Source organism: Mesoplodon bidens (genome assembly GCF_964165515.1).
Source record: "Mesoplodon bidens genome assembly, chromosome: 1".
In the NCBI taxonomy this organism is placed as follows: Eukaryota; Metazoa; Chordata; class Mammalia; order Artiodactyla; family Ziphiidae; genus Mesoplodon; species Mesoplodon bidens.
The window spans coordinates 17996237-18023414 of record NC_138176.1 but is presented as its reverse complement, the minus strand read 5'-3'; the positions used below and the strand labels follow the sequence as shown (position 1 = coordinate 18023414).

The 27178-nt window shown below is 45.8% G+C and overlaps 1 protein-coding gene across 42 annotated transcripts in view; it reads left to right on the top strand.

Annotated features, from left to right (window-relative positions):
• Positions 1-27178, top strand: part of TCF7L2 (transcription factor 7 like 2) — a 200955-nt gene that overhangs the window by 115505 nt on the left and 58272 nt on the right. For 13 of the 42 annotated variants that reach the window (XM_081231411.1, XM_081231405.1, XM_081231383.1 and 10 more), the window contains one exon: positions 11198-11341. The exons of the other annotated variants lie outside the window; for them this stretch is intronic. In XM_081231411.1, coding sequence (XP_081087537.1) covers positions 11198-11341 — 144 coding nt within the window. The remainder of the gene's footprint in view (positions 1-11197; positions 11342-27178) is intronic. 42 annotated transcript variants of the gene reach the window in all.

The following is a 27178-nucleotide window of genomic DNA, read 5'->3' as shown; positions in this document are numbered from 1 at the left end:
GAGAGGCCCGCGTACCGCAAAAAAACCAAAAAAACCAAAAAAACCCAAAAAACCTTAGCGGTTTACTAGAGTATTTTTCAAAAAAAAAAAATAAAGAAAAAAAGAAATGGTTAAAACTACACAAACATGATGATTTAAAAGTTAGTAGCTTCTCATGCTTCCAAAAGTCTGTGATGCAGAGAAAAGCCCCCGTGAGCTATGTTTTGTTTGTTGTGCTCCAGCAACGGGTTTCGATGGTACCTGGTTAGTAGAATAGATGATGTGAAGCCATTATATTTGCATTTCTCAAAACCTGCTAGTTTCCCACTCACCTAATATTTTCTCTCCACCCCCTCCCCACTTTTTTTTTTAAACTTAAGTGCAAGACCCAATCAAATCATCTTGTTTCTCCTGGAATACTAAAAGTTTTTTTTTTTTTTTAAGGTATAGCTCCAGATTACCTTTTAGAGTTCACATTTCTGCTTTCTAAATCCTATTCTTAAAAGGAACCGTACATATGATGTATGAACAGTACATCATAAATTTCGTGGCTCTTCCATGACATTTCTGGGGAAGTAAATGAAAGGTGTAAATTAAGAAAAGCAAGTGTTTGTGGTTCCCACTTTAACCTTCTGTTATGTTAAATGGCTTTGTCGAAGAGAGCTGTCTGTCATTGCTTTTGAAAACTTGGGAAAATCCACAGCAAGCTGTGCCATTAGTTGCCTTTGGGACCACAAGATGTTTGATGTGAAAATTATATGGCCACATCTAATTGGGTATATTTTCACCCCACCAGATACCAACTCGAGATGACTCCTCCCCCTCCCCAGCTTTTTTAGCTAAATTGTTTAACCTGAATTTCATGCTATTGAGAGTTGCATTCCAGTAATCCAAGTGCCATTTTTCAGTGTCTTTTGTTCAGTAGCATGTCTGCATGACCCAACCGTATAAATTTCTAGACATCTGGCAAGAGCTGGATATTGATCCCTCCCTGATTTGGGGAATGGTAAGACCTGTGACTTCTCCATAATTCACACTCCTCCTTGTACCCTGTGGAAACCTAGCCAGTCAGTGGAAAGAAAACAGAAACTCTCTGGACCTCTGCTTCCTGTGAAATGGGAATAATAATTCTTATCCTGCCTGTTTCCCAGAGTTGTGTATTCGTTTCAAATAAAATGTGCTGAGAATTCAAATAGAAAGCAGTTAGAGCTACGATAATGGTGGTTAGGCCAATTGAAACTTCAGAATTTTAAAAATATTAGTTTATTCACATACTATACAGTTCACCCATTTAAAGTGTACACGTTAATGATTTTTAGTGTATTTACAGAGTTGCAACCATCACCACAATCAAGTTTAGAACATTTTATCACCTCCAGAAGAAACTCCATACCCATTAGCTGTCACTCCCCATTTCCCCCAAGTCATCCCCCATTCCCCATCTGTTCTCTGTCTCTGTGGATTTGTCTATTCTAGACATTTTGCATATATGGAATCATACAATATGTGGTCTTTGGGGACTGGCTTCTTTCACTTAGCATAGTGTTTTCAAGATTCATCCATGTTGTGGCATCTGTACTTTTTTAATAGCCAAATAATATTCCATTGTGTGGATAGATCACATTTTATTGATCCATTTATCAGTTGATGGTAAACTTCAGAATTTTAAAAATATTAATCTAGACCGTATTTAATTGTTGAAATTATCCCTTTCCTTTTTATCGGAAGTTAAGCGCTGTTATGATAAATACTGTTACAAGGCAAAGACTTCCAAGTCTGTGAGTGGTCTGCATATTTGAAGACATACTTAACCTCCACAGACTCTGCTTGGAACCAGACACTGGATAAAGATGACTTCAGAGTTTGGGTCTCCCTGAGGCACTGAAAGCTTTTAATCTATGAAAGTAGTAACTATTGCTAGTAGGTTTTTCTGTATGTTGACCAAGGACTAAGACTTTATCTCCAGTGACTCAAACTTGTTCCTGAAAGCTGCTATCTCCTTTTTCTTTATTTTCTCCTCAGGTGGTAATGACTCAAATGGCATCCACCAAAGATTGTGATGAGAAGAGGTTATTTCCAGCCTAGGGAGTCTTTTTGTTTTATATTTGGTTTGCTTGTTTGTTACTGCTTTGGTTAGTTAGTTTTACCTGTTGTAAATATTAAGAAGCCCAGGTATGTTTACACTCTGGAGATAGGAAAATTCATCTTGTCCGGATTTGCTGCACTGGCTCTCGTCTGCACTGTGGTTGATTTGATGTGGCCGAAGGTGGAATTTCTCTGTTCAGGGCGGTGGACCCAGCCTGGGTCAGCCGCTTTGTCATCAGTTCCGATCACTACCCTCCAGGACTGTCTTTGGCATTCATGTCCCTTAAGTACTTTGAGGGGAAACTTTTCAGGGCACACGTGAGTTTTTTTCTTTATTGGCTGCACATGTGAACCGTATGAAGATGATTTTCACTCCAAGAAACCTGAACAATCTTTAAGAGAACTCTGAAAACTAGGTGTTCTCTCAGAGCCACCTCAGTGAGAATATGTGAGTGATTTTTCTGGGCTTGACTACACTTTAGCAGGGCCCATCCGTTTAGTGGTGAGAAGAAATGGGAGCAAGATGGGATTGAGTCCTTCAGCTCATGGGTGTACTGTCTCTGTTGCCTTCTACACACACACACACACACACACACACACACACACACACGCACAATTTAGCATTTTTTTTTCTCTCTCAAGGTTCTCTTTATTAAAAATATAAATACTCGGGGTAGAAGAATAGCCAACAACTTGGGTGGCATGGGATAATTTGTCTCATCCCCTTATCTTTTATCCTGTGGCTCCAACTCTCTCTTTCAAGCTGAGAAACCCCGAATACCATAGTCCTGAGAGAATTCATCACCCCAGTCCAGGCAGGACCCATTATGGTGTCCCAGGTATGTGCCCAGTGACAATAGTGGTGGCCGCTCAAGTTATGAAATTAGCAATAGTGTGATTCTGGGGATGACAGCTGGGGGATGACTGTCATTCTGGAACCAGGGATGTTAGAGAATGGAGCTGGCAAGCCTCTCCCCAAATTCTCACGCACCTTCCCATTCTGAATGAGATGGTGTCAAGAGTGGTCCTGCCTGTGGGCGTCCATTGTTTGTTTTGTGTTTTTTTGAATTTTATTTTATTTATTTTTTTATACATCAGGTTCTTATACATATTGGTGTATATATGTCAATCCCAATCTCCCAATTCATCCCCCCCATCCCTCTTCTCCGCTTTCCCCCCTTGGTGTCCATACGTTTGTTCTCTACATCTGTGTCCCTATTTCTGCCCTGCAAACCGGTTCATCTGTACCATTTTTCTAGGTTCCACATATCGTCCATTGTTTTTGAATATTTATAACCTTATAGCCTTGCAGTGTGACTCCCTCTTTCATGATGTTTAGGGAGAACTTTTTTCCCCAAATTATTTCAATTCAGTAAGTTTTTACGCCATTAGTATAATGCATTTCAGCCAAAATGATTTGTTTTTCATAAACACTGAGAAGGTTTAAATAACATTTTCTCATCAATTAGCCGTCATTTGCACAGTTATTCAGTTATTGCACCATGAAGACCCTCTGGAGTTTGATGTTGTCAGGAAACATATTAGCAGAAAACAGTATGTTATTATCTAATGCTAATAATTGGCGAGTAGAATTGAGAAGAGAAGACATTTAATTGGGGCTCCTGTGGCTCACAAGATGTGAATTATAAAAACATTTCCAGGAGAAGTTCCAGGGTTTGTCTAGAAACCTGTTATTTGCATTTTAAAACATTTGGTCCCCATTGATCCGAGAGAAGGGTGCTGTTGATCACCGCTGCTTTCTTTTTCAGGGCAAAGCACTCTAAATTTCCTGAGTAGTCACTAGCTCCCCAGGCACACCCGGTCTCTGTGTTGTCTTTACAACCTCTCAGCTCCCGTTTTGGGTGCTTTTTTTTTTTTGTCTTTTTGTAGGCGATAAATTGGTTTTTAAAGAGAGGATTACCAAGTACACATCACCAATCCCAATCAAACTCTCTCCCCGTCTTGGTCCCTTGATTCCGTGCAGTGCTGTTCATGGCCCCCAGGGGCGTCATACGGACCCACATCCCTTCCCGGAGGCTTTCCTGGGAGGAGGAACTATCCTTTAGCAAAAATCTCATTAGCAGCACGATATTACATTTATTTATTAGCTGGATTCACAGTGGACCTGAGCTTCTGCCTCCAATTCTTCCACAGGGGTCCTCTGCCCACACGTGTGAATCAGCTCCTCTATTCTCTCAAAGTAATGGATGAGCATGTTTTTCCGCGAGCTTGCTGGCATTTTGCTTGTCTGGAAAGATTACACGTTAATCTCTCAGTTCCATATGCAAATAATGGAGATGGAGGTGGCAGGGAAAAGCTTCACTTTTCTACCTGCTGAGGTCACCATGGAACCTCATCACTGTCTGAGGAAGCAGATGGGAAAGATGCACTGGCGCGCCCCGCTAGTGTATGGGTATCCACGGAATTAGGTTGGCCGTAGAAAGGATTTCGTTTAGTGTTCCAGCGATGTCTAGTAGAACTTCATTTATGTTTTGCATGCCTTAGCTAAATTCCCAGTATTAAGGTTAGCTACTTCACATTATTAACCATCCCAGAAAGCCTTGACTTCACTTAAAGTCAATTAATTTAGTTAATTTGACTTAACTAATAACTTAGTCAATTAAGTCAGTTAATTGAGTGTTGATATCAGCTAAAAAATAAAAGCATGTCCTTTATTCAAAATTACTCAAGTAGGGCTTCCCTGGTGGCGCAGTGGTAGAGAGTCCGCCTGCCGATGCAGGGGACACGGGTTCGTGCCCCGGTCCGGGAGGATCCCACATGCTGCGGAGGGGCTGGGCCCGTGAGCCATGGCCGCTGAGCCCGCGCGTCCGGAGCCTGTGCTCCGCAACGGGAGAGGCCACAGCAGTGAGAGGCCCATGCACACCGCAAAAAAAAAAAAAAAAAAATTACTCAAGTAACTTTTTAAAAACTTTATCCCAAATTCTTCAAAAGGTATTTTATATGACTTTTCCTTCATTGTTTATACCATAATAAAAAAGTATGTTTTATTTTCAACTTCTTTTTGTGTGTGTGTGTGTGTGTTACGCGGGCCTCTCACTGTTGTGGCCTCTCCTGTTGCGGAGCACAGGCTCCGGATGCGCGGGCTCAGCGGCCATGGCTCATGGGCCTGGCTGCTCAGTGGCATGTGGGATCTTCCCGGACCGGGGCACGAACCCGTGTCCCCTGCATCGGCAGGCGGACTCGCAACCACTGCGCCACCAGGGAAGCCCATTTTCAACTTCTTGAGAAGTATTTTTTTCCCCTAGAGAACAAAAGTTGGCAACATTTTCTTTAATAAACACCTTTTGAAATGATGCTACAAATTCCCATTTGTTATACCTTATTGCTAAAATATTTTTCCTTGGCCATGTAGATATTTTATCTGGTAAAAGAAAGCTTTTTCTCCTCAAATATAACTTTCTTCAGTAAATATCACCTCTTATATAATGGCCATGTCTAGGTATCCAGGCACGTTGGATTTGTACTGAGAGCGATTGGAGGACTTAATTGTATCCCCCGCCTCTGCGTTTTGTATTGTATCCCTCGCCCTGCAGAATTGGAGCATGCTGGAGGGTGAGCAGGGCCCTCACAAGTCATCTAGCAGCTGGCACCCTCACGTGACTTGACAAACTGAGCCCGCGAAGTACAGGGCACACAGCTAGTTGGTGGGAAGTGGCAGTGACAGTGAGGCCCCACATCTGTCTCTCTGCTGAGATTGAGGAAGAGGTGAACTGTGCTTTGCAAAAGGCTAGTCTTAGGGTTGACTTAACATTGGCTCCTTTTGTGTTCATTCTGTTTGGATCCTGGTCTCTTTCTCACTAAGATGAGGTCCTCAAGGGCCAAGGCAGACTTTATTTCTACATCCCTTGAGTGTAGGGGTAATGATTTTCACCACATGCCAGCTCTGAGCAGGGTGGCCTAGTGATAGTGACACGGATAAGGGAAGAGGGAGCTGCCGTAGGTGAGCCGGGCACTTGCCATTCCTGACTGCAGGCCACTGTCTTCCATATTGGAGGGTACCCGCCTACCTCTGTATGCACACAGGTGTGCAGTGTGTACACACACACGCACCCCACACAGACTCTCACACCTTGTCACTCACACATGCTCACATTTTGGGAAAATAATCATGAAAAATAATGTTGCATACATTTGCCACGTCTGTGATGGTATCCTGTTTTGGGGAAAAACTGGGTTCACCTTTAATGGCAAAAATGGTAGCTTGCCTGGAGCCATGATTACAGTTTTTTTGCATCTGTGTTGTTTGGCAAGATCTTTCAAACGTAAGTAGTTCCCACCAGAGTTACCTTACCTTCAGAGGTGATAATTATTGATGGACTCAAAGCTAGATCAGCATGACCTGTAAAGATCTGAACTCTCTTTCCAAGGTTATGTATATGTGTGTGGGCTCTGGTTGGTTGGTTGGATGGATGGCTGGCTGCTGTTGCTTATTTGTTTTTGGTGTCCTTGTTTGTACACACATGTGCGTGTGTATGTGAGTAAATGATAAAGAGTTAAGAGGTTTTTGCCCTCCCTCCAATTTTTAAAAAATTGTCATTTTACTAGTTTGCTTCTTTAGTGGAATGGCTCTTGCGTGTCCTTCTCTCAGATGGATTTCTTATCCCTCCAAAGATGCTGCAGGTTCAAAATAAAACTCTTCCATGTTATGCATAGAACCCCTGTCTCCTAGTTTTTAAAACCTGGGTTTTGGTTTGTTCTTTTCTAGCTGTGTAGTCCTGGGTAGGTCCTAATTTTATGCCTAGACTTAGGGATTTTAAAAAATCATAAGCAATTCAATTACGTGATTTCTAAGACCCATTCCATTTCACAATTCTGATATCTTTGAGAAACCCACAAATAATCCTTTCCCTCTTGCTTGGGGGGAGAAAACATATAAAAACATAACCCAAATATATTAGGGTTCTCCAGAGAAACAGAACCAATAGGAGATAGATAGATAGATAGATAGATAGATAGACAAGTATAAAAACAGATTGATTATAAGGAATTGGCTCATGCAGTTACGAAGACCAGCAAGTCCGTAGAACTGCAGTTGGCAAGCTGGAGACCCAGGAGAGTTTATGGTGTAGCTCTAGTTGAAGTCTGGAGGCCTGAGAATCAAAAGAGCTGATGGTATTAGTTCTGGTCTAAAGGCTGGCAGGCTTGAGACCCAGAAAGAGCCTATGTCTTAGTCCAATTCCGAAGGTAGGGAAAAAAAACCCAATGTCCCAGCTCAAAGGCAGTCAGGCAGGAGGAGTTCTCCCTCATTTGGGGGAGGATCAGCCTTTTGTTCCCATTCAGGCCTTCAACTGATTGGATGAGGCCCACCCACATTAGGAAGGGCATTCGGTTTTATTCATTCTACCAATTTTAACTCATCCAAAACACAGAAATGCTCAGAATAATGTTTGACCAAATATCTGGGCACCCCATGGCCCGGTCAAGTTGACATATAAAGTTAACAATCACACCAAACTTTACTGAAACAAAATTGAAAGCTTTTGCCTTTTTCTTCCTGCCTAAGAGGTGGGTTTAGAATTCTCCCAATAGCCAACAGCTGTTGGCCAGATTTGGTCAGAATAACAAATTTCATACAAAATCTTTATTTCTGGAGCCTTTAGTATTTTTAAGGGTTTTGGTTTTTAAATGCTTTTCAGCTCCTCCTATATTCTTTTCTTTTGTGTTTCTTTTTCCTGGCAGAGCAATTTGTACTTCCTGGCTCCTTGGTTTCCATTCTGTTGCATTAACATTTGAATATTGCCCAGCCACCTGTTGAAGGCGGCTATAAGCTCATAAAGGAACAAAATAGTAGGATATACAACTAGTGCTCTAACTTCTTAGTGGTACACCTTGATTCTGCTCCATGCGGCCACGTCCAGAACTGGTCAACACCCCATGTCCTCAGGGGCCAAGCCATCAGGGAAAATGAAATCTCCTACCTGCTCTGCCTGCCGTTTGTCTTGACATGGCACAGCCTCAACTTCTGGAGACCACATCTTAATAGAGTCGGTCAGTGTCGCTGGTGGCTTCAGAGGCCCTAGAGGAGGAGGGCCGAGTGACAGTTCTAAGAGGTGTGTGGTTTCTCAAGGCTCCCACCCCCATCCCAGAGACTGACCACAAGCCACATTCATTCTTATTTTGAAAAGTACTAGACACTTACTCCTATATATTGCCTTGTAATAATCCCCTCATCATGCCTGGGGCATGAAACTCACGAGGCCTTCATTTACTTTTCCTGGAGCGTCTCCTGTGTTTTCCACCTTACTTGCTTGATGTGTGGATGGACGATTATCGAGGTCATTCTAAGGCAACTAGAATTCCCCGGTCAGGGTGCCCTTCTCTCTCCTCAAACCCAGCCCAAACTGGCCTGAGCAAAATGAGTGTATTGACCCATAATTGAAAAGTTTACAGGTAGCGTGGCTGGATCCAGGGGCCCATATACCAGGACATCATTTCCTCCCAGCTCTGGGCTCTGCTTTCCTCCAGGTTGACTTCATTGCATGGAAGCAGGTTTGAGTCCAGAGAGACCTTATCTTCCCCACAATTCTGAATCAGTGGCTGGGTAAGGGGGTGTGATGTGCTGAGCGCATTAGGACTGAGTACACTTAGCCAATCTGTGCAGGTCGGGGTAGAGTCCACTCTACCCAGACTATATGGCTTGAGAGTTAGGGTGGTACCTCCTATGTAATTCAGGGCACTGTTACCAGAAAAAGCATGAATGGATGCTGAGCAGAAAACTTGGCAGACACCTGCCTTCATAATCTTTAGGATGTGTTGAAGAGTCTTATATTTGTTAGGGGAAGGCTCAACTAGAGTTTTGTCATGGAACAAAATGATTTGTATTGTATTTGTGTATACATTTGGATCTGTTTATAAGACATCTTATAGCCCCCAGATTTGAATTGGCTTATAAGACCTCATATTATGTAAAAAGATTAGAAATGAATAATTAAGGAAATTAGAATAAAGAGCAAGGCAGGGTAGACCCCTAAGATAAGATGGGGGTAAGGTTAATCTCACAAATTTCAAAGCTGGTAGATCCCACAGTATTGGTAGGAGTGACCTGCAAATTCGGCTCTGAGGTTCCCAGGAAAGGAAGAGTATCTAGATCCTATACAGAGGTGTGCGTGTGTGTGTGCACGTGCACGCCCATGAGCATAACAAGCCTGTGTGCAAGCCCCTGTGGGAGTACAGGCCCTAAGGAAAGGCCATGGGAAGATAATAAAGAGAATGTGGTCTGTGGTAACCTTAGATACATTTCTTTTCCAAACTCCTGGGGTGCTTGCCCTCGGGAACCTTGCCTCTTTTCTCTCAGCCTTGTGTTAGGAAACGAAATAAGCAGACAAGGATTGAAACCCCCGTATTGCGGGGTTCCTTTCAGGAACAATTGGAGGGCTAAACCATGTCCCCTTTGGTGGGAGGCAGTTAAGATGAGTCACGGCTGCGGCAAGGCAGAATAGGAGGACCTTGGTTGTCAAGCTGGGCTAATCTTGAAAATGGACTCATGCTTGCCCAGTGACTCACATTCCTGTTTGCAAACGAGCCCCATGCAGAGTGGGAGGTTCTGCTCCCTGGGTGGAGACCGGAGACCCCCAGGGATGGGCAACCCGTGCTTCCTCTGGGGCTTCGGCTGTGCTTCCTGGGAGCAGAGCTTGGGGCTCCCGGCAGTGGTGACTTTCCAAGTCCAGCCACAGGGACCGTTGCAACCAGCGAGGGCCCTAGAGTAGCACCAGTTTGCAGGAGATGTGGCTTCTTCTCAACTTGGGTGTTCACATGGCTTTTGGCTGGTTTTAATCCACCTGGATAAGCCCCCCACCTCCCCCATCGGAGGACCAGGTTATATGGGAACCATGTAAGTTATTCTAGAAATGTGGCTGCTGTTTTATAGATTTGTCCGTTACTTCCAAACTCCTAGAGTCTTTAGTACCCACTATGCTCATTCTGCTATGTAGTGAATATCAGAACATAAAATATTGGATATTGTGCTCAATCTCATGTTCTTAATCCTGAATTCTATTATTTGGGATTAGAAAGGGTGAAAAATTTGTTCATGGGCTTTTCCTTCACAAAAAACTTTTTAAAAACTAGAGTGGAGAAGTTTTTAAACGTCTTACAATGCACATAAACTTCATTGTAAAGGAAGACATAATCCTTTACAATGAACACAAAAGGCATAGATCTTTTCTTTTTTTTAAAGGCGATTAGAATGATATTTCCTTGTTGTGAAATAGCCCTTCTTGGACCCCACGTCGCTCTTAACACCCCTCAATTCTCTACCCCGTTTATAGAGCAATAGTCAACATCCGGACAGGCACATGCATCTACATAGCACCACCATGAGTTGACTGAGACCTGGTCCAGGTCCCCCCCTCCCTCGCCATTTACTAGCTGTGTGACCTTGGGCATGCTCCTTAACGTCTCTGAGTCAGTTTCCTTGTCTGTAACATGGGCACAACAGTAGTACCTACCTCACAGGGTGGTTGTGAGGAATAGTGGAATAACATGAACATTCCCATCCAGAGCCCCAAACAGAGAAGCAGCGCTCATCCTAGGGCTCCAGCTGGGTTGAAGTGCGTAAAGCACATACTTCCTGAGCACTCGGGGTGTGTGTTGCCGGATCTTTCAAGGGGTCCACATATGTCAGTGTAGTTGCTGCTCTCAAAGAGACTGCAGCCTGGCAGAGGGAAAGGTATTAAGACAGCTCCCCAAATAGCTCTAGAATTGCGTGGAACCCTATACAATTGCATTTTTGTAGGGTAGGAATTGCAGCAGTGTCACATGGTTTAAACTAATGGAAAATTCAGTAAGGTAAGTCGAGAGAGAGAAAATGCTAGCCAGCGGGCTTCTGAGAGGAAGGAGTGGCGTGTCCCTAGGGGGAACGATGGGCAAGGGTGGGCTCAGCGGGAAGGGATGCATCAGAAAGGCTGCCAGGAGGAGGTTGTGTTGAAGATGTCGCTGGCCAGCAGGGAGGTGGACGAGTTCTGGGTTCGTGGGGGGAACCATGATCCTCCCCGCTTGGAGTTTGTAGAGAAGCGGGGGTAGGGCAGGAAGTCAGGCTGGGGGCCGTGAATGCCTTGCTGACTGCGCCCGCCTCCCTCCCGAGCCTCACTCTGTTCCCCTTTCTTCCTGGCAGCAGTGCCCCCTCCCTTGCTGCACTCAGGGACATGACTGTCAGCACTTCTACCCCCCCTCAGACTTCACTGTCAGCACTCAAGTCTTCAGGGACATGAAAAGGAGCCATTCCTTACAAAAGGTTGGGGAGCCCTGGTGTTTGGAGGTAGGTCTCGGAGCAGAATGACGGTATGAGATGAGCGGGCTCTGAACTGAAACCACCCATCCAAAGTTTACCTCCCACTAGGGCAGTGCCCACCGCCGTGGTCCCCAGTTCCCGTCACATCGCTGTCACTTCGGGTACCGTGATGTCTGGGTGTGCTGGCCACGGATAGGTTTATCATAGCCATAAAAATGCCAGCTTACGAGGACAGGGTAGAGGGAGGTGGTCCCGCGACCCCGAGGCGCCGGGCTCCCAGTTAAAGCCACGTGGTCCGGTGTCACACGGGGCTTCGGTGAGAATGATGAGCAACACGTTATCCCATTACACTTGACCCCCAGGACATAATTTCCTGGGACTCTTCAGAGCTTCCAGTGGAAGAGAAGTTATCACCTGAACTTTGTCTTTGTTATTTGTTCTTTAGAACTTACAGATTTTCTTTTAGAGTTCAAGGTGCTGGGCAGTGCTCACCCTTCTGCAGTGGTATCTTCCTGAGGCAGCCGCGAATGGCTTTTCTGGCAGATGTCACTCTCCAAGGACAGGAAGCGTGTTGTGAATTTCCTTTAAATAATTCAATACAATGTCAATACCCCACACTGCTCCGTGCTTGAGAGTGACAGTTCTCTTCAAATTTGTAGTCCCAAAGAATAAAGAACATCTAGAACACGCTTTCATCTTCAGAAAAGCAAAAGTCGATGCAGATAAAAAATTGTAAGGTAACTCTTTAGACTTAAACAGTGAATGATTTAGTACTAATGCTAGCTTTTAAGTTTTTTTAAAAAGGAAAGTGAATATTTAAGAGGCAATTAGTAAAGCCTCTGTCTTTGAAAAATATTTATTGTATACCTACTATGCGCTGGCTGCTGTGCTGCGTGTTAGGGCTTCAGGGACAGAAAACAGCAGAGGCCTAGGATCACAGGTAACGTGTACGTGCGTCTTGCCTTTGGAGAGAGAAAAGGCGGGTGACATCATCCTTAAAAGCTTGTTCTAATTTAAAAAGTAGTAAATAGCCCTATAAGAGAACTAGAGACACAAAGAGAAACAGGTAGAAGAAAATATAAACACCCACGTTCTTTTTTACCTAGTTATAATCTCTTAATATCTGGATGCATTTCTTTCTTGTCATTCATGTGTCTAAAGTTTAAAAATGTTTCGTAAAATTGGAACGGTACCTTACAGAGTTTTGTATTTTTCTTTTCACTCGGTTGCTCTTATACACCATAATGTGTCCTAATTCTGGTTAGTAACTTCACGCGTGGGTGTCTTGTGGAAATCTTCCTATCTAATTGTTCCCCTCTGGCCAGATGTGACTGAAACTGAGGATGTTTCTAGGGTCTTTTGACCCCGCATGCTCCTTCCTCTCTTCTGATGAGGCCTGTGCCCGGATTACATGTGTCCCGTGCACGTGTATGGCCGTGTCTTTAACTGGCCTGGGTTGCACAGAGCTGCTGCACTTCTTGGCAGCAGCCCTGACCCGAAGGAAGCTTTTTCTCAGCAGCCACTCCTTGGTCTGGCTTTTAATAAGAGTCTCTGTTCATTCTGACTGTGGATGATAAGGCCATACCGATCATAGTTATTCCTCCACCAGGGCCTGGCAAATGGTAACTCATTAATCTTTGGTCAGAGTTATGAGGTAGATAAAAGAGAACCAGGCACCCATTCTGAGTTGAGGAAAATGAAACAGAAAGACGGGGCTTCTTCCTTATAACTCAAGATCCACAGGCGCTGATTAGATCCCCGGCGGCGCCAGTGACTACGCTTGTTTCTCAAGCTTTGCCCTCAGGACAGGGAAGCATCTCCTGGGGAAGTGCCAATACACCCAGCTTCCAGGATTAGGTCTAAATCCCTAAGTTGTGAATAGACCAGACACAGAGACACCACCACTCGGGCTGTGTGACCTCGGGCAAGTTACCCAAGTGCTCTGTGCTTCAGTCTCCCCATCAGTGTAGGGGGATGACATGTGAGCTGTTGTGAGCATCAGTGGAGTTGAGGATATAAAGCGGGGGCTTGCTTGGCCAGAGGTGCTGGCGTGCGTGCTCGGTCTGGCGCAGACACCCAGCAGGATTCTGGAGGCATCGCACACTGCTGGTGTGTTTGTGCGATGGGCTGGCCTCTGCTGGGGGGGGGGGTTGGGTATCTCAGTCGTGCTGCATGCTTTCCACGCACAGCTTGGGTGTGTTCGAGGTGGTTCTGGGTAGCATAGTGGAAACCTCGCATGACCGGAGTCAGAACTAGGTTTGAGTCCAGCGTTCTCTCACCTCTGCCGGCAAGATGCTTCATCCCTCTGTGATGCGTCCCTGTGTCTGTTAAAAGGGGGTGGTAGGGGAATCCCTGCCCAGCCTGCTTCACTGGGTACCTACCAGGATCCCTTGACATACTGATCAAAGAGACTTTTAATACAGTGCTTCCTACGGTCCCGGCACTTCCGTAAGCGATTTGTGTATATTAACTCTTCAAAACCTGACAACACCCCTAAGAGGAAGGTGCTGTGATTATTGCCATTTTGCAGATGAGCCCCAGAGAGGTTAGGTAACTTGCTTAAGATCACAAAGGGGTGGAGCTCTAAAACTGCTGTTAATGAAAGACCCTGGCAAAATAGCCCATGGTTTGGAGCTTTCTCCACCAACCATCTTCCACCTGCTAAAGGAGATTGGGTTAGGTCCTGTTCAACACCCAGCCGTCTCAGGAGCTGGGAGGAAACTTCTGGTTCAGGACATCCAGAGTCCAGTTTTTGCTTTTCAGGTACCATATCTAGAATACTTTCCACCCCATCCATACCTAACCTTCATTGTCCCGGCTCTCTCTTCCCTGTGATTCGGCTTGATTCTAACCCTTTAGAATCAAGGCTGTCTCCTCTAGGGAATTAAGGTTGGTAGACCAGTTGATTAACTATGACTAAGAAAGTAAATGTCCACCTGGGCAGGCATGAGTCACTTCTTTCTAGTTAGCTATTCATGGCCATTTTAAAGCTCACCACACAAAGTCATTACACGGAGGCTATTACCATGTTTAATAGTGACAATAATAGGGCGTGACCTATGGCATAAATGCATTCAGATAAGAAAGAAAGAGGTTTTTCCTGTAATTGCTTAGTCAATACCATTTTTACGGAAATGCTTGCAAACAAACTTTTAAAAGGTTCTTTGTTCAGATCCTTCTCTTATTCCTTCGTCTTGAAGGGCTTCTCTGAACTCTTCCTGGTCAGTGGCTGGGGGTTAGGAAGACGATACCCGCTGTCCCTTCTGATAGTTTGGTTGACCTACCTTTTTGCTGGTTTTGAGCCTAATTTTGTTTTTTCTTTAGGGGTATGTGAGTGAGTGAGTGTGTGTGTGTGTGTGTGTGTGTGTGTGTGTTGTGTGTGAATTCAGGAGGGGGCACATTATTGCTGGCACTTGCTTATTAACTTCTCAAGTTATGCATTTAAGGAAAAAAAAAAGGCTTCTGCTAACTTTGCAAAGCCAGTCACATAGACAGGGAGTTAACCATTTTGGTGAGAGGAAATGAAACTTTTCTTAGGTTTATTAGACCACATCCTATAAATCTGTGGCTTATTATGTGTCTGATTTCTAAAAAGCATGGCATCATGGCCAAAGTTTTATTTTTGCTTATTAGTCATTGAAACAAATATAGATATTGCTTCATTTCCTTAGTACTATGTTTTTCAATATGTTATGTATGGAAAATCTGGATTTACACAACAAAGTACATTAGAAGGAGGAAGTATTTGCTTTATAAATCTCTGCATTATAAGTTTGGACTACCAAGCGTTCAGTTAAGCTAAAATGTTTAAGTCATCCTCCCTCTCCTGATTACATAGAGAAGCAGGATGAGAAAACAGTAAAAATATTTCTCAAAGGCAGAGTTAATATTTTGACATACTTCCTTCCAGTGTTTTAAAGGATGTGTTTTAAAAAAATCATAGGCGGGCTCATATCGTATATGTAATTATTTTCTGTCTGTCTCACATCTCTTGTAATAGAAGCTCTTTCCTGCGTGTCCTGTGAAGACTCTTGGTAAAACTTCTAGTGGTGTCCATTCCAGAATTGGGTACCTCTCAATATGCTTAGTCATTGCCCCAGTGCAAACACACTGTTTCTAAAGTTCCACTCTTACAGTCTGGTTGCATCTCATGTGGGAGAGAGTGTGAGTTGAAAATAACAAAGACAGAATGACTTTGGACATTCCATAATGTCCCCATAATATATATGACCCATGGCTTAGCACGCACAGCCCTGGATCATTCTGAGCAAGCGATCCAGCAAATTCACCCCCTCCCTAAATTCCTTCTCAGGGTGGGATGGCTGGTGGGACCACTCATGTTATTTTGCAAAGCTTCTCCTTTTTCTGTGTGCAAAGCTTCTTTGTTGAATTCTTCTGGGTTAAATGGGCACGTGAATTTCCTCTGCCAAATTATGGCCCCAGTAGTATAGATGGGCACTGCAGTGCCTAACTTGGAATTTCTGGCACCTCAAAGAAGCCACACTCCCAGGTGAAATGGTGTTGTTTCCCCCGCTGCTTATCAGAGCCCCCTACGGGATGGACACAGCTTGGCCACAACTTGCACAGGGCTTCCCACCAGGGACACAGGCCCAGAGAGGGGGAGGATCATTCTGGGCCCTATTTCCCAAGTTGACCATTCCTTGGACTAAAGGCTGTGGACAGTGTTCTTTTCACTTCTTACACTTTTCTCCGCCCCGGGAGGTTGGTATACAGAGTAGGAAGCCCAGGCGGGGTGCGTGGATGTCCTCTAAGGACCCCATCCCTTGGGTGGTGGGAGTGGTTTCCGGCCCTGCATCCAGGCTCTGGGGTCACCTGACATCTGCTCAGACACCACAGACTTGATCACGGCTCTTATCTCTGTGGCTGCCTCTCTTTTCCCCCTTCTTTGGGAGTCACATGTTTTGCATCTCATATGACAAAGGTCATTAAGAGAGAAGACTCTGGGCCTTCCATGCAGGACATCTTGTCATCCGCACAGTTTATTGTTTTGGATCCTCCCCTTTTGTCATTCTGTGAGGTGACAGATCAGTTTTTAATGGGCTACACTGTGTCGGGGACAGTTTACATTAACCTTCAGACATCTTATACCTTATAGGGCCCCTCAAACCATGATACGTGGTCAGTAGTTGAAGAGAGGGCGAAGATGCTTTTTACTCACGGTTTCGACATTATCTATCAAGTCTGTCTGTCTATCTTTCCATGTTGTGATACCTTTGTTTCTCAGAGTACCTTCCTATGATCAGTCCTTTTTTTTGTTTGTTTGTTTTTTGGCGGTACGCGGGCCTCTCACTGTTGTGGCCTCTCCCGTTGCGGAGCACAGGCTCCGGACGCGCAGGCTCAGCGGCCATGGCTCACGGGCCCAGCCGCTCTGCAGCATGTGGGATCCTCCCGGACCGGGGCACGAACCCGTGTCCCCTGCATCGGCAGGCGGGCTCTCAACCACTGCGCCACCAGGGAAGCCCCGATCAGTCCTTTTAATGGTGTCAGTGAGGTCGATGTTTGGAATTTGGGAACAGAGATGAACCACATTTCAGCCCAGACTCTGGAACTGAATTTACTCGTTTTTATTAAAGGCGGTTGTCAGGTAAGCAAAGTGGAGGATCTTAGTTTTTATCCCTCTCTGTCAGGCCGGTCCTCTGTACCTTATTCAGAGGTATCGCACTAGTTGCTGCTACTTTAGCAAGAGATGATTCTAGGAGCTGCCTCGTCTTTTATCCTTTATTCCACACTTTTCCAGCTTTTCCCATCACATCTCCGAAAGTTCATTTCACGCCTGTTTGCGTTAAAGAAATGTAGTAGTTACCAAAACATGGTTTTGGTGTGGTTTGGGGAGCTAAGTGGGAGAAGTGGACTCGTCTTCCCTGATGAGGCCAGGTTCAAGTTTTCCTTGGACTGTCCTTTCCCAGTCAGTGGTGGCCTCCTCTGCTGGAGCTGAAGGTGAGGAAGCAGGTGGCCTTTGTACAGCCAGGGAGTTTTAAACCCTTTGTGAGCCACCTCCTCGGTGTGCGCTCTGTCCCCGCGGCCTCGCCACCCAGAGCCTGCTCACAGCTGGCTGCGTTTTTCTCTGAGAAGGTCTAAATAACAGGCCTGTTTGTGCTCAGAGTGAAAGTTTCTGTTTTGGAAAAGCCAGTTCCTTCTGACAAGGGAGGGCGGGGACAAGGAAGGAACTAAAGACGCCAGAGAAAGAAGAAGTGAGAGTCGAGGGAGGTGGGGAGGCAGGGGGTGGCCGAGGGACGCGCTGCCCCGCTTGCCTAATTTCCCAGCCCCACCTGTCACTTGGTCTGCCCAGCTCCGTCGGAGCCCCTGTGTCGCAGCCCCAGGCCCCGGCCAGGGCCTCTTGCTGCTTTGAAAAACAGAGCTGGCAGGAGATGGTGTTGGGCTGGGCGTGATGTACGGGGTCAGAGGGAGCATGGAAGAGCTCAATCACTGCGCGCTCAGCCTGGCTCCTGCCCGCCGGGTTTCTGGCATGCCTGGTGTTTCTCCAGCAGCCAGTGTGGCAGGGGAGAGATCCTTTCCTCCTGGGGAAAGGAGAAACCCCTCCGCCAGAGAGTAGAAGAAACGTGGAATCATCCAGACGGAGATCCAGTTCACAACTCTGCCCCTTGGACAAGTTTCTCTCCTCCTGCCTCTTTTATAAGAACCCAGGAGAAAGATGGGTGGAGGCGAGAGTCAGGGCAAGCTTGCTGATGGTGCTTTTACTAGCTTCAGAAATTTGGGCAGTTCCTGAAGGGAAGGTGGGGGCATTTCTGTGCCTGGCGGGGCAGGAACAGCAGTGTCTGGGCACGCGCTCACTGCTCTCAGGATGTAGGGATATGTGCGCTTCTAAAGGGACTCGGACATTTGTTTGTCCTTGGCCCCGACCTGCTGGGGACAGCAGAGTGGACTCAAATCAGTTTCCTGGGGGGCTTTCCTCCCTGCAATCTTGGCTTGGTGGGGTCACCTGCAGCTGTCTGTTTTTTTGAAGTTGCACTTACTGAATATACTTCTGTGTCCCAGGTTTTAGGTCTGAGGAGCAGGTTTCTTTGGAGATGTGGGATTTTAAAATATACAACAATATTGGCTTTTTCTTTTGGTCTACAGTTCTGTGAATTTTGGCATCCGTTCGTATTATCACCACCACAATCAGAACAGCTTCATCACCTTACACACACTCTCGCGCTACCCTTTTATGGTTACAAGAGATGTAGGTTTTATTTTTTTACTTTTATCGTTTTTACCCTTTGAAAGATAGCATTGACCTGATTCATCTCTTTCATTCAGAGGCTCATTTTTCATCCTTGATTATAAGTCTCTACTCTGCTCTTTCTCCACGCCTTCTCCAGCAGAAGAGATGTGACCAGAGTGCCTTGCTTGTCAGCCTGTTAGTTGCTGACAGGTGTTGTTTGGATTCTCTGTTTTTTTGTACTGGCTGTTCTTGCCCGCACACCTAGGATGCTTTGGGCCACTTTGTGGAACTAGGAGAACTCGGGCTAATTCTGACAGTGGCCAAAGAAAAATCTAATTAGCGAGGGAAATGTTCTTGCTAACCATCTAGACAGCATTGTGAAGGGAAACGACTTCTGGAGTATTCTGCTTTGAATTATCTATATTATTCTTTCCCAGATGTCAGGACAGATGATCAAGATTTGGGCATAATGTGTAAAATGAAGATGCTGCATCATCTGCAGATTTGTTGACCCAGCGTGGTTCTCCCCAACTGTCCTCACTTGTCCCATTACTTAGGTGAAGCCAGGAATTGAGGTGCTTCCAGGATTATCTGTGCATCCCTACCCAGGTTCTGGAACAAGCTGGTACGATCACAGGAAGGCCAGAGCTGTGTCTCACCTGCTGCGGTCAGGGCTTATGCTTTCTTAGGGAAAAGTGAACTGCAGGGACATTTGTGTGCTGTGATGCTGTGTGTGTGTGTGTGTGTGTGTGTGTGTGTGTGTGTGTGCTTGTCCTCCTCTTGGGAAACGAGGAGAGGTGGCCTCAGATGTCCCCAGCTCAGAGCGTCACACTTGACTGAACAGTTGATGATGCCTCTGCTGTGGATTTTGCTGGGGAAGGTGGCAACAATCGCACACATGTAGAATCTGGTGTAATCTGATTCCCGCCTTTGTAATTACTTGGAGACTTGCCATTGCAGCCAGTTGAGAAGTGGGAACAGTGACCCAGAGCAGAAAGCAGAAATTATAGGGGTGGAAAGGGGAGGTAACATCTAGAAATACAGTCGTAGCTCTCCTTCTGGCTTTCTGGAATCGAAACTCGCTTTAGAATCAGGAAAAAGAATTAGAACTGCCTTCTACAAAAGTCACCCCAACTTTCCTGTCTGTATCCCCTCTCCCTGCCTTTCTGTCTTGCCAGGCTGAAGAAATCTCTCGGAATGTGGTAGGGTCGGATCATCCATGGTTTAGCTGAGAGGAGTGAGTTTTGCTGATAAGAAACTACTGTAGTCTGGCAACAGGTTTCTGTAGAAGAATGTCCTCCAGGTGGAGGAAAAATGGTTCTCATTAAAAAAAAAAATCACACACTAAACAAAGTAACATAAGCATGGGTGCCTAGGCAAAACAAGAGGAACAGAACAGCTCAGAAACAAGCTGCTTCTCTGCATCATGATTGACATGATAGGGGTGCTTTGGAAAGCCAGGGCTGGCATGATTTTCACAAGTGGAGCAAGTGTAAACCATGGGGCCTGGGTGCCTTAACTCTGGAAGACGCCTCGAGAAGAGCATGCGGAGTGACGTGTGTCCCCTTCCAGAAGTGCTTGCCATTTGTCTGATCGACATCAGAAACATGATATAATTTCTACAAACACCCACATGAGAAGGTTTTTTTTTTTTTCTCCTGTGTTCTTATTTGGGTGACAGATTGCATGTTAGGGCACTAAAAGATGAAAGCACTAAATATTTGCTTTAGAAAAACACAGTGAAAGAGTCTCTCATCCTCTTAGCTGAAAACTGATGGGCTTAGAATTCCATTAACAAAAATTACTGTCTGCAGTTAAACTTACTGCCACCCTTTGGGCATGGTTAACAAGTGGGGGAGAAAGCGGAGGCTGGAGGGTAGAGGATTGTGCAGGATTCTTTTTCACGTGGAGTAGAATAGGGCCGTTTTGTCGACACAGAGGTCCAAGGTAGCCCAAAGAAATACCTTCCTCCTTCTATCATGTTGAGCTCCTCCTTCTGGGTCTTTGTAGTGGATTTCCTCTCCATGAAAAGGATCTATTTGTTTTTCCCTCTTTCAGATGTAATGATAAAGTCATAATTCTTGCAGGCCTCTTTGGCATGAGCTGTCTTGCCTCAGAAGAATAGAGAATGTGTTTTGGCACTGGGATTTGGTTCTTGCAGAGTCTGTTTAATGGAATGATTAAGAGCATGAATTCAAACCCTGGCTTGGCTACTGGCTGGCTGAGTGACCATGTGCATTGTGTACTGAAACCTTTCTAGACCTCAGTTTCTCCATCTATAAAGCAGGGCAATTTTCATACCTCCCTTCATTTATTGGGAGTTATCAATGAGTTAAGGTGTGGTGTACATGTATATTTGTCAACATTAGCTCTTATTTATTAATTCTCAGTGGGTATTCTTTTTTTTTTTTTTTTGCGGTACACGGGCCTCTCACTGTTGTGACCTCTCCTGCTGCAGAGCACAGGCTCCGGACGCGCAGGCTCAGCGGCCATGGCTCACGGGCCCAGTCGCTCCGCGGCATGCGGGATCCTTCCGGACCGGGGCACGAACCCGTGTCCCCTGCATCGGCAGGCAGACTCTCAACCACTGCGCCACCAGGGAAGCCCCTCATGGGTATTCTTAAGCTCATCTCTTTGGTGTGAGAGGAAAGAAGGATGAACCCTTTCTTTGGTGGGGGTGTGGCTTAATATTAATATTAACCACCATTTATTAAAAATTTGCTGTCATTCAGGCATTGAGTTCACTTTTTCATAAATATTCTTGTTTCACTCTTAACAGCTCCTCCATAGGAGGAAAAACTATTTTTGCAATTTTATATATAAATAAGCTAATAGTAACATTTATTGAGTGCTTTTTTATGAACCAGCTCTAGTTTAAGTGGTTTTCATATGTTAACTCATTTCATCCTCCCAATAGGTAAGAACCATCTTCCCCATTTTTTTTTTTTTTTTTTTTTTTGTGGTATGCGGGCCTCTCACCGTTGTGGCCTCTCCCGTTGTGGAGCACAGGCTCCGGACGTGCAGGCTTAGCGGCCATGGCTCACGGGCCCATCCGCTCCGCGGCATGTGGGATCCTCCCGGACCGGGGCACAAACCCGTGTCCCCTGCATCGGCAGGCGGACTCTCAACCACTGCGCTACCAGGGAAGCCCCATCTTCCCCATTTTTAACAAGAAGGAAACTGTGGCACAAAATTTAAAAAAAAAAAATTGTCCTTGGTTCCCCTGAGAGTAGGTGGGGTAGGGCTGGGATTTGCAGGCTGGATCTTCATATGTTTGCAGAGTCAGGGTACTCACCTCACCATTGTACCGCCAGCCTCTGTTCCTTAACATGTGAATGGTACCAGCTCGCTGCGCTCATGTATGAGAAACACTGAGCAGATACCCAGATGCTCTCCAGATCTGCTGGTTTATGATAGTTGGGAACAAAAATCTTTACTACCGGAAGTTGTGGCTTCTGAGTCTCTCGGCAGTTGGCAGCATAGATTTTTTATTTGTTTTGTTTTGTGTGTGTGGTTTTGTTTTTTAAATAATTAGAAACAGTTAGACTCTCGTTACCACCCACAGTAAAAATTGCTTGGATCCCGCAAATTAAAGGGAAAAAAAAAAGAGTCCATTTGGTAGAATGATTAAAAAGGGGTTTTCAAGAGGAAAGTTCATTTTAGAGGGTGAGCTTCAGATGTGTAAACGCCGGGGATTTCTTGCTTCTCGCCTCCGCCTTTGTTTGAATTCAGAATCAAATGACATTAGCGGTGGTTGCCAGTGACGGGGGCGCGGATTATGTACAAGGTGACTCTGGGAGGAAATCTACATTCTTTATACTTATTAATGGTATGTCTTTCGTGCGGGTGGGGTGAGGACTGAGTATGAAGCATATATTTACACGGCGTGTGGTCCTTTCTATTGTGTTCCACAACCCAGGATGGTGGGCTGGAGGAGGACGAGGAAGCCTTAGTACAGCCTTCGGTTTCCATTGTATGGACTGTATCGTTGAGGCAGGAACAAACCAGGCCTCCTTCCATGTTAGGAGGACTCAACCAGTGTCGCCGGGACTCTTGGTTTCTTAGGACTGTGCTCTAATGATTCACGCTGTGCCCCCATTTCTGTACGAATGATCTTGGTGCTCTGGCTCATATGTTGTTCCCGTCACTCTCACCCTCTCCTAAGAATGAGGATGGGCCAGGGTCTGAGTTGGTGCCTTTGGCCGAGTCAGATGTGCTGTCCATTTGGAAATCCTTCACCCCTCACATCCCCACTGAAACCTTCCTTGCCATTCTAAGACTGTAACTGGTCACATGGGTGAAGAGATGATTTCCTAATCCTCGTGGGAGCTTTAAGGGTTTGCCTTTGTAAGAGAAGGAACATCCCGCCGGAGGGCTGTGTGTCCCATTTTAACCCACATTGCTTTTGACTTCTCTTCTATGATCATTCCCAGGCAGCCTCCTCTTGCCATCCTGACTTGTTTAAATTAATGGGTTATTGGCAAGCAAGTTTTTGGTGCTATTCTTCTCATAGCCAGAGGCCAAGATCCCTTGTGGAGCAGTGCCTGAACTTAATGGATGTCATCTGGACACCAGGGAGGGGCGTAGAGAAGCACTGGGGGAAAAGTCTTAGAAGCAAAATGCTGCTGCCCTTGACGCTACAGCCTCCCAGCCTCTTCTTTAATCCCTTTCAGGGCAATGCATTCAGAGGAACTGTTTTGGTGGCATCACAGTGTTGCGTACCGTACTCTACCATTTTAGGACAAAAGATACAGTGTCCTAATGGACTTGTAGGTGGCGTAAAGAATACCTGGTAAGCTACCTGTTCAACTTGATCTCGACTTTCTCAGCATTATTGAGCTCTCCTCCTGGTTGTTTATAAAGCCAGAAGATCTGTCCATATCTTTTGTAACACTGGGAAGGATTATTTTACTCTACTGGCTGTCTGGGGGCTTGGTTCCCAGGCCAAGGTCTGAGGTAGACAAGCCAGCATCATCTTATTAGCCTGACTTATAAGCTTAACTTCGGATTAAAGGGGGTCTGGAAGTTCTAGAGTGAAGCAGGGATGCAGGTGAGTCTTTCAGACATCAGACTTGGGACTGATAGCTGTCACAAAGGTGATTAACTTGACTTTGTGGGACAGGCATGGTGTCTTCCTGTAATGCTTCTGGACACAAGTTACAAGAAAGCTTGCAGAATAGGTCTTGTTGACTTCCAGGGTGACTGGACAGAAACACCAGCAGCACTTGGGACAGCTTGAGCTCATTAAGCACAAGGTTACTGGGTGCTGTTCTGTGCTGGGGGTGAGGGTGTGAGCAAGACCGATTGAGTCCTTGCCTTCAGGGAGTAGCCCTTCTAGCTGGAAGTTATGACTTGAGTCCCTAGGACGTTCTGCTCCCCTTTGGTCTCCCACAGAGTCCCTGCCCACCCTGAGGTCTGCTCCTTTCTGAGGCATCATCAGAGGAAGTTGCCTCCTGAGCTCCTGGGGAACTTAGAACGCCTTCCATGATGGGATCTCTCCATCTTCGTGGGAATGGTCTTGGTGGTGAGGCCGCCATGGAAGGGCGTGTTGAAGAGGGTGTGTTTTGTGGACAAGTCCACTTTGAAAGTTTCGGAGCTTCTGACTACAGCCTAGATGCCACCGTCTGGTGGCACCCACTTCTCTGCTTCTTTATCTCTCGCTTCTGCCTGGTCAGCAGCATCCTTTTGGTCCCACTCTCCCTCCTCTTCCCCAAATCCATTTTCCCCATCTTGAGGAATTTCTCACCATATTTACATTCTTCCTTGTTCAACATTAAGTCTTTGTCTGTGTTTCAGTCCCAAATATCCAGGCAGAGCAGTCTCTGGCAATTCCAACCTCTTACAGTTTAGAAGAAGGGGAGAGAAAAGTAATTGTAAAAGCACCATAAACTGGAGTTGTTTAGAACGGGGGAATCAGCCCTCAGTGCTCTGGTAAGCAATGTTTTTAATTAGGATCCTGATCCATTAAGAAAACATGTGGTCTCTAGGATTTTAAAAAAGAAAAAAAGTTTCCTAGGGAGATTGATTGGGATTGTCTTGCAGGTGAGTTTAACTTGAATGTTGCCTAACAGGTCGTAGGCTGCTGGTAAGGTCATTGCGCATATGGGCCTGGGCCTCTGGTACAAGACAAATCAAATAACTCAGGTCAGAGAAGCGGACCTGCGTGACCTCAAAGTATTAGTGCAAACAAATTTGTTCACTCTGGTTGGGGTGGGTGGATGGGTAGAGGCAGTAACAAAATCTTAGAATTGTGAGAGCTGAGTGGTAACTCAGACCTACCCATGCCATCCAGTCCTCTCTGTAAACCTGGGGAAACCAAGGCCTGGAGAGAGGAGATGACTGTAAGGCCATACAGCCGTGGAGCCAGGTAGCGGTAGAGTCAAGACCAGACTCCAGACCTCTCGGCTTTTCTCTTTCCATTCTGCCACCTCTGATTCAAGGTGGAGTTTGATTTTTGTTCATGTTAAGTGCCATTCATTTTCAGCTCTTTCTGGATTACTGTGTGAAGTTCAGTGTGTTTAGTATAAATTCGCTTATTTTCCACTTGCGAGCTTGTGTTTACCTGGGGTGCCCTGGGTGCTGATGTGATGATGTGTGATGATCAGGAGGCCCATGATGGTGATGAGGATGGGCAGATATGGTCATCTGCTAGGGGTTAACTAAGAAGAAGTGAGCTGGAATTCACACACAGAGAGTCTTAGACACTTTTCCAGCAACGAGTGTGCTTTAGCAATACATAGAAAATCAGATCTTACCGTTCATACATGCATTTTGAATGAACTAGTCTCTGGCAGGGAATTGTATCCTCTTATATAACCCCACCACCTTCTTTCCCAGAGGACTGGTATTTGGGAATCCTTTGACAGGGTTGCTTTCTGGGCTCGTGTTTACAGCTCAAACATAGAAATGTGTGAAAATGATCCTTTGAAAGCAAGCTTGACACCAACACTCTGTGATAAATCTTGGAAAGTATCTAGGTTGGGGATCACCGATACTTGAAGTCAAAGCAACCCTGACGGAGTTGACCACGAAAAGAATGGATTCAAGAGTTCGTCGGTGATTTTTAAATGTTTGCTGAGAGCTCTGTTCTGTCCCTTGCAGCCCCACGTCCTGTAACTGAGAATCAAGCTGGTGCTCTGGGTCAAGTTCAGCAGGTTTGTTTTGACTTGCAGCCCGTGATGGGAGTGAAGCTCACATTATGTAATGTTAAACTGGGCCGGAATGTCAGCTGGGCTAGGCTTGCCAAAGCTTGAAGGGTTGATTGGGAATGGGCTATGTTTAGTACGACTAATCCAACTTGGCTGGGGAAAGGGGTGGGTGGGTGTCTCTCTGAGGAGTGAGGGAGGTATGACTTGTGCTATTTTGAACGTTAGCACTTTGTGTAAACTCTGCAAACCCCTCCCCTGCCAACCCCATGAAAAAGGAAGAAAAAAGTTGAGCCTACGACCAACTAGTAAAATCAGGGGCTGTTGACTAATACCCAGTATTGCTGTAGAAATCTGTGGTCAAGACACCAAGGTGAATATATCACTTGCAGTCGGGGAAAGAACACTTTCGGGTTATGTGAAATGATGTTTCTTTTTTTTTTTTTTTTTTTTTTTTTCTTGCGGTACGCGGGCCCCTCACCGCTGTGGCCTCTCCCGTTGCGGAGCACAGGCTCCGGACGTGCAGGCCCAGCGTCCATGGCTCACAGGCCCAGCCGCTCCACGGCATGTGGGATCCTCCTGGACCGGGGCACGAACCCACGTCCTCTGCATCGGCAGGCGGACTCCCAACCACTGCGCCACCAGGGAAGCCCTGAAGTGATGTTTCTTAAACACCTAGCCTGTACTGGTCAAGTGTTGCTAGCAGTGGTACTCAGTAATTTAAGCAGTTATACAAAGTAAATGCTAGGTTCCTTAATAAAAATAGCAGTCAACCCTAATAAAAAATGGAAAGCAAAGAAAGAGGTGGGCTGGTTTCCTAATAAAGATTCTGAAGTAAAAGTTAACGTCTGTCTGCTGACCTTCTTGGTCTTTATTTGGGAGCCTTTTTCTCCCTTTGCCCTCATGGTCCCCACCCACACCCCCTAGTTTCCTCTTGGTCCTTCTTAGGGGACAAAAGAATCCCATTTTTATGTAGATGTCTTTCGTGGAAGGTAGAAATAATTTGGTCTGGAACCCTGTTTGCACAGTGATGCTGAAACACACTGTGGTCCCTGCCTCCACCAGGAAAAGGTTGCATTTTGGAGGGGTTGGCAGAGCCCAGCTTCTGCTGTGCCTGAGGTCAATGGCCGGGGGTGAGTGTGGGTGGTGTTGCTTTTGTTCCTTCTCTGATGAATGAAGTAAAGTGTTCACTGAACCTGGAAACACCTCCCTTTGTGTCCAGTGCTCTCCTAACACAGGCCGTTAAACTTGGGGCAGTCGCTCTTGGTGGGGGATTGAATGGGGCCATTGTGGCGGGGAGGGGCTCACACTGAAGCCATTGAGGTGAGGGCATAGAGATGCCATTGTTTTCTGAGTCATAAGAAAAGGAGGAAGACTCTGGGGACCTCCAGGCATCAGTGTAGCGACGGCACTGACTGCTTTTCTAGGTTTGCATTATCCTCGAGGAACTCCTGACCTGAGTGGTGGGCAGGGTCAGCCCAGATAGGAAGCTCCTCGGAGCCCCCTGCAGTATAGACCTGGTGCCCGCTGTGT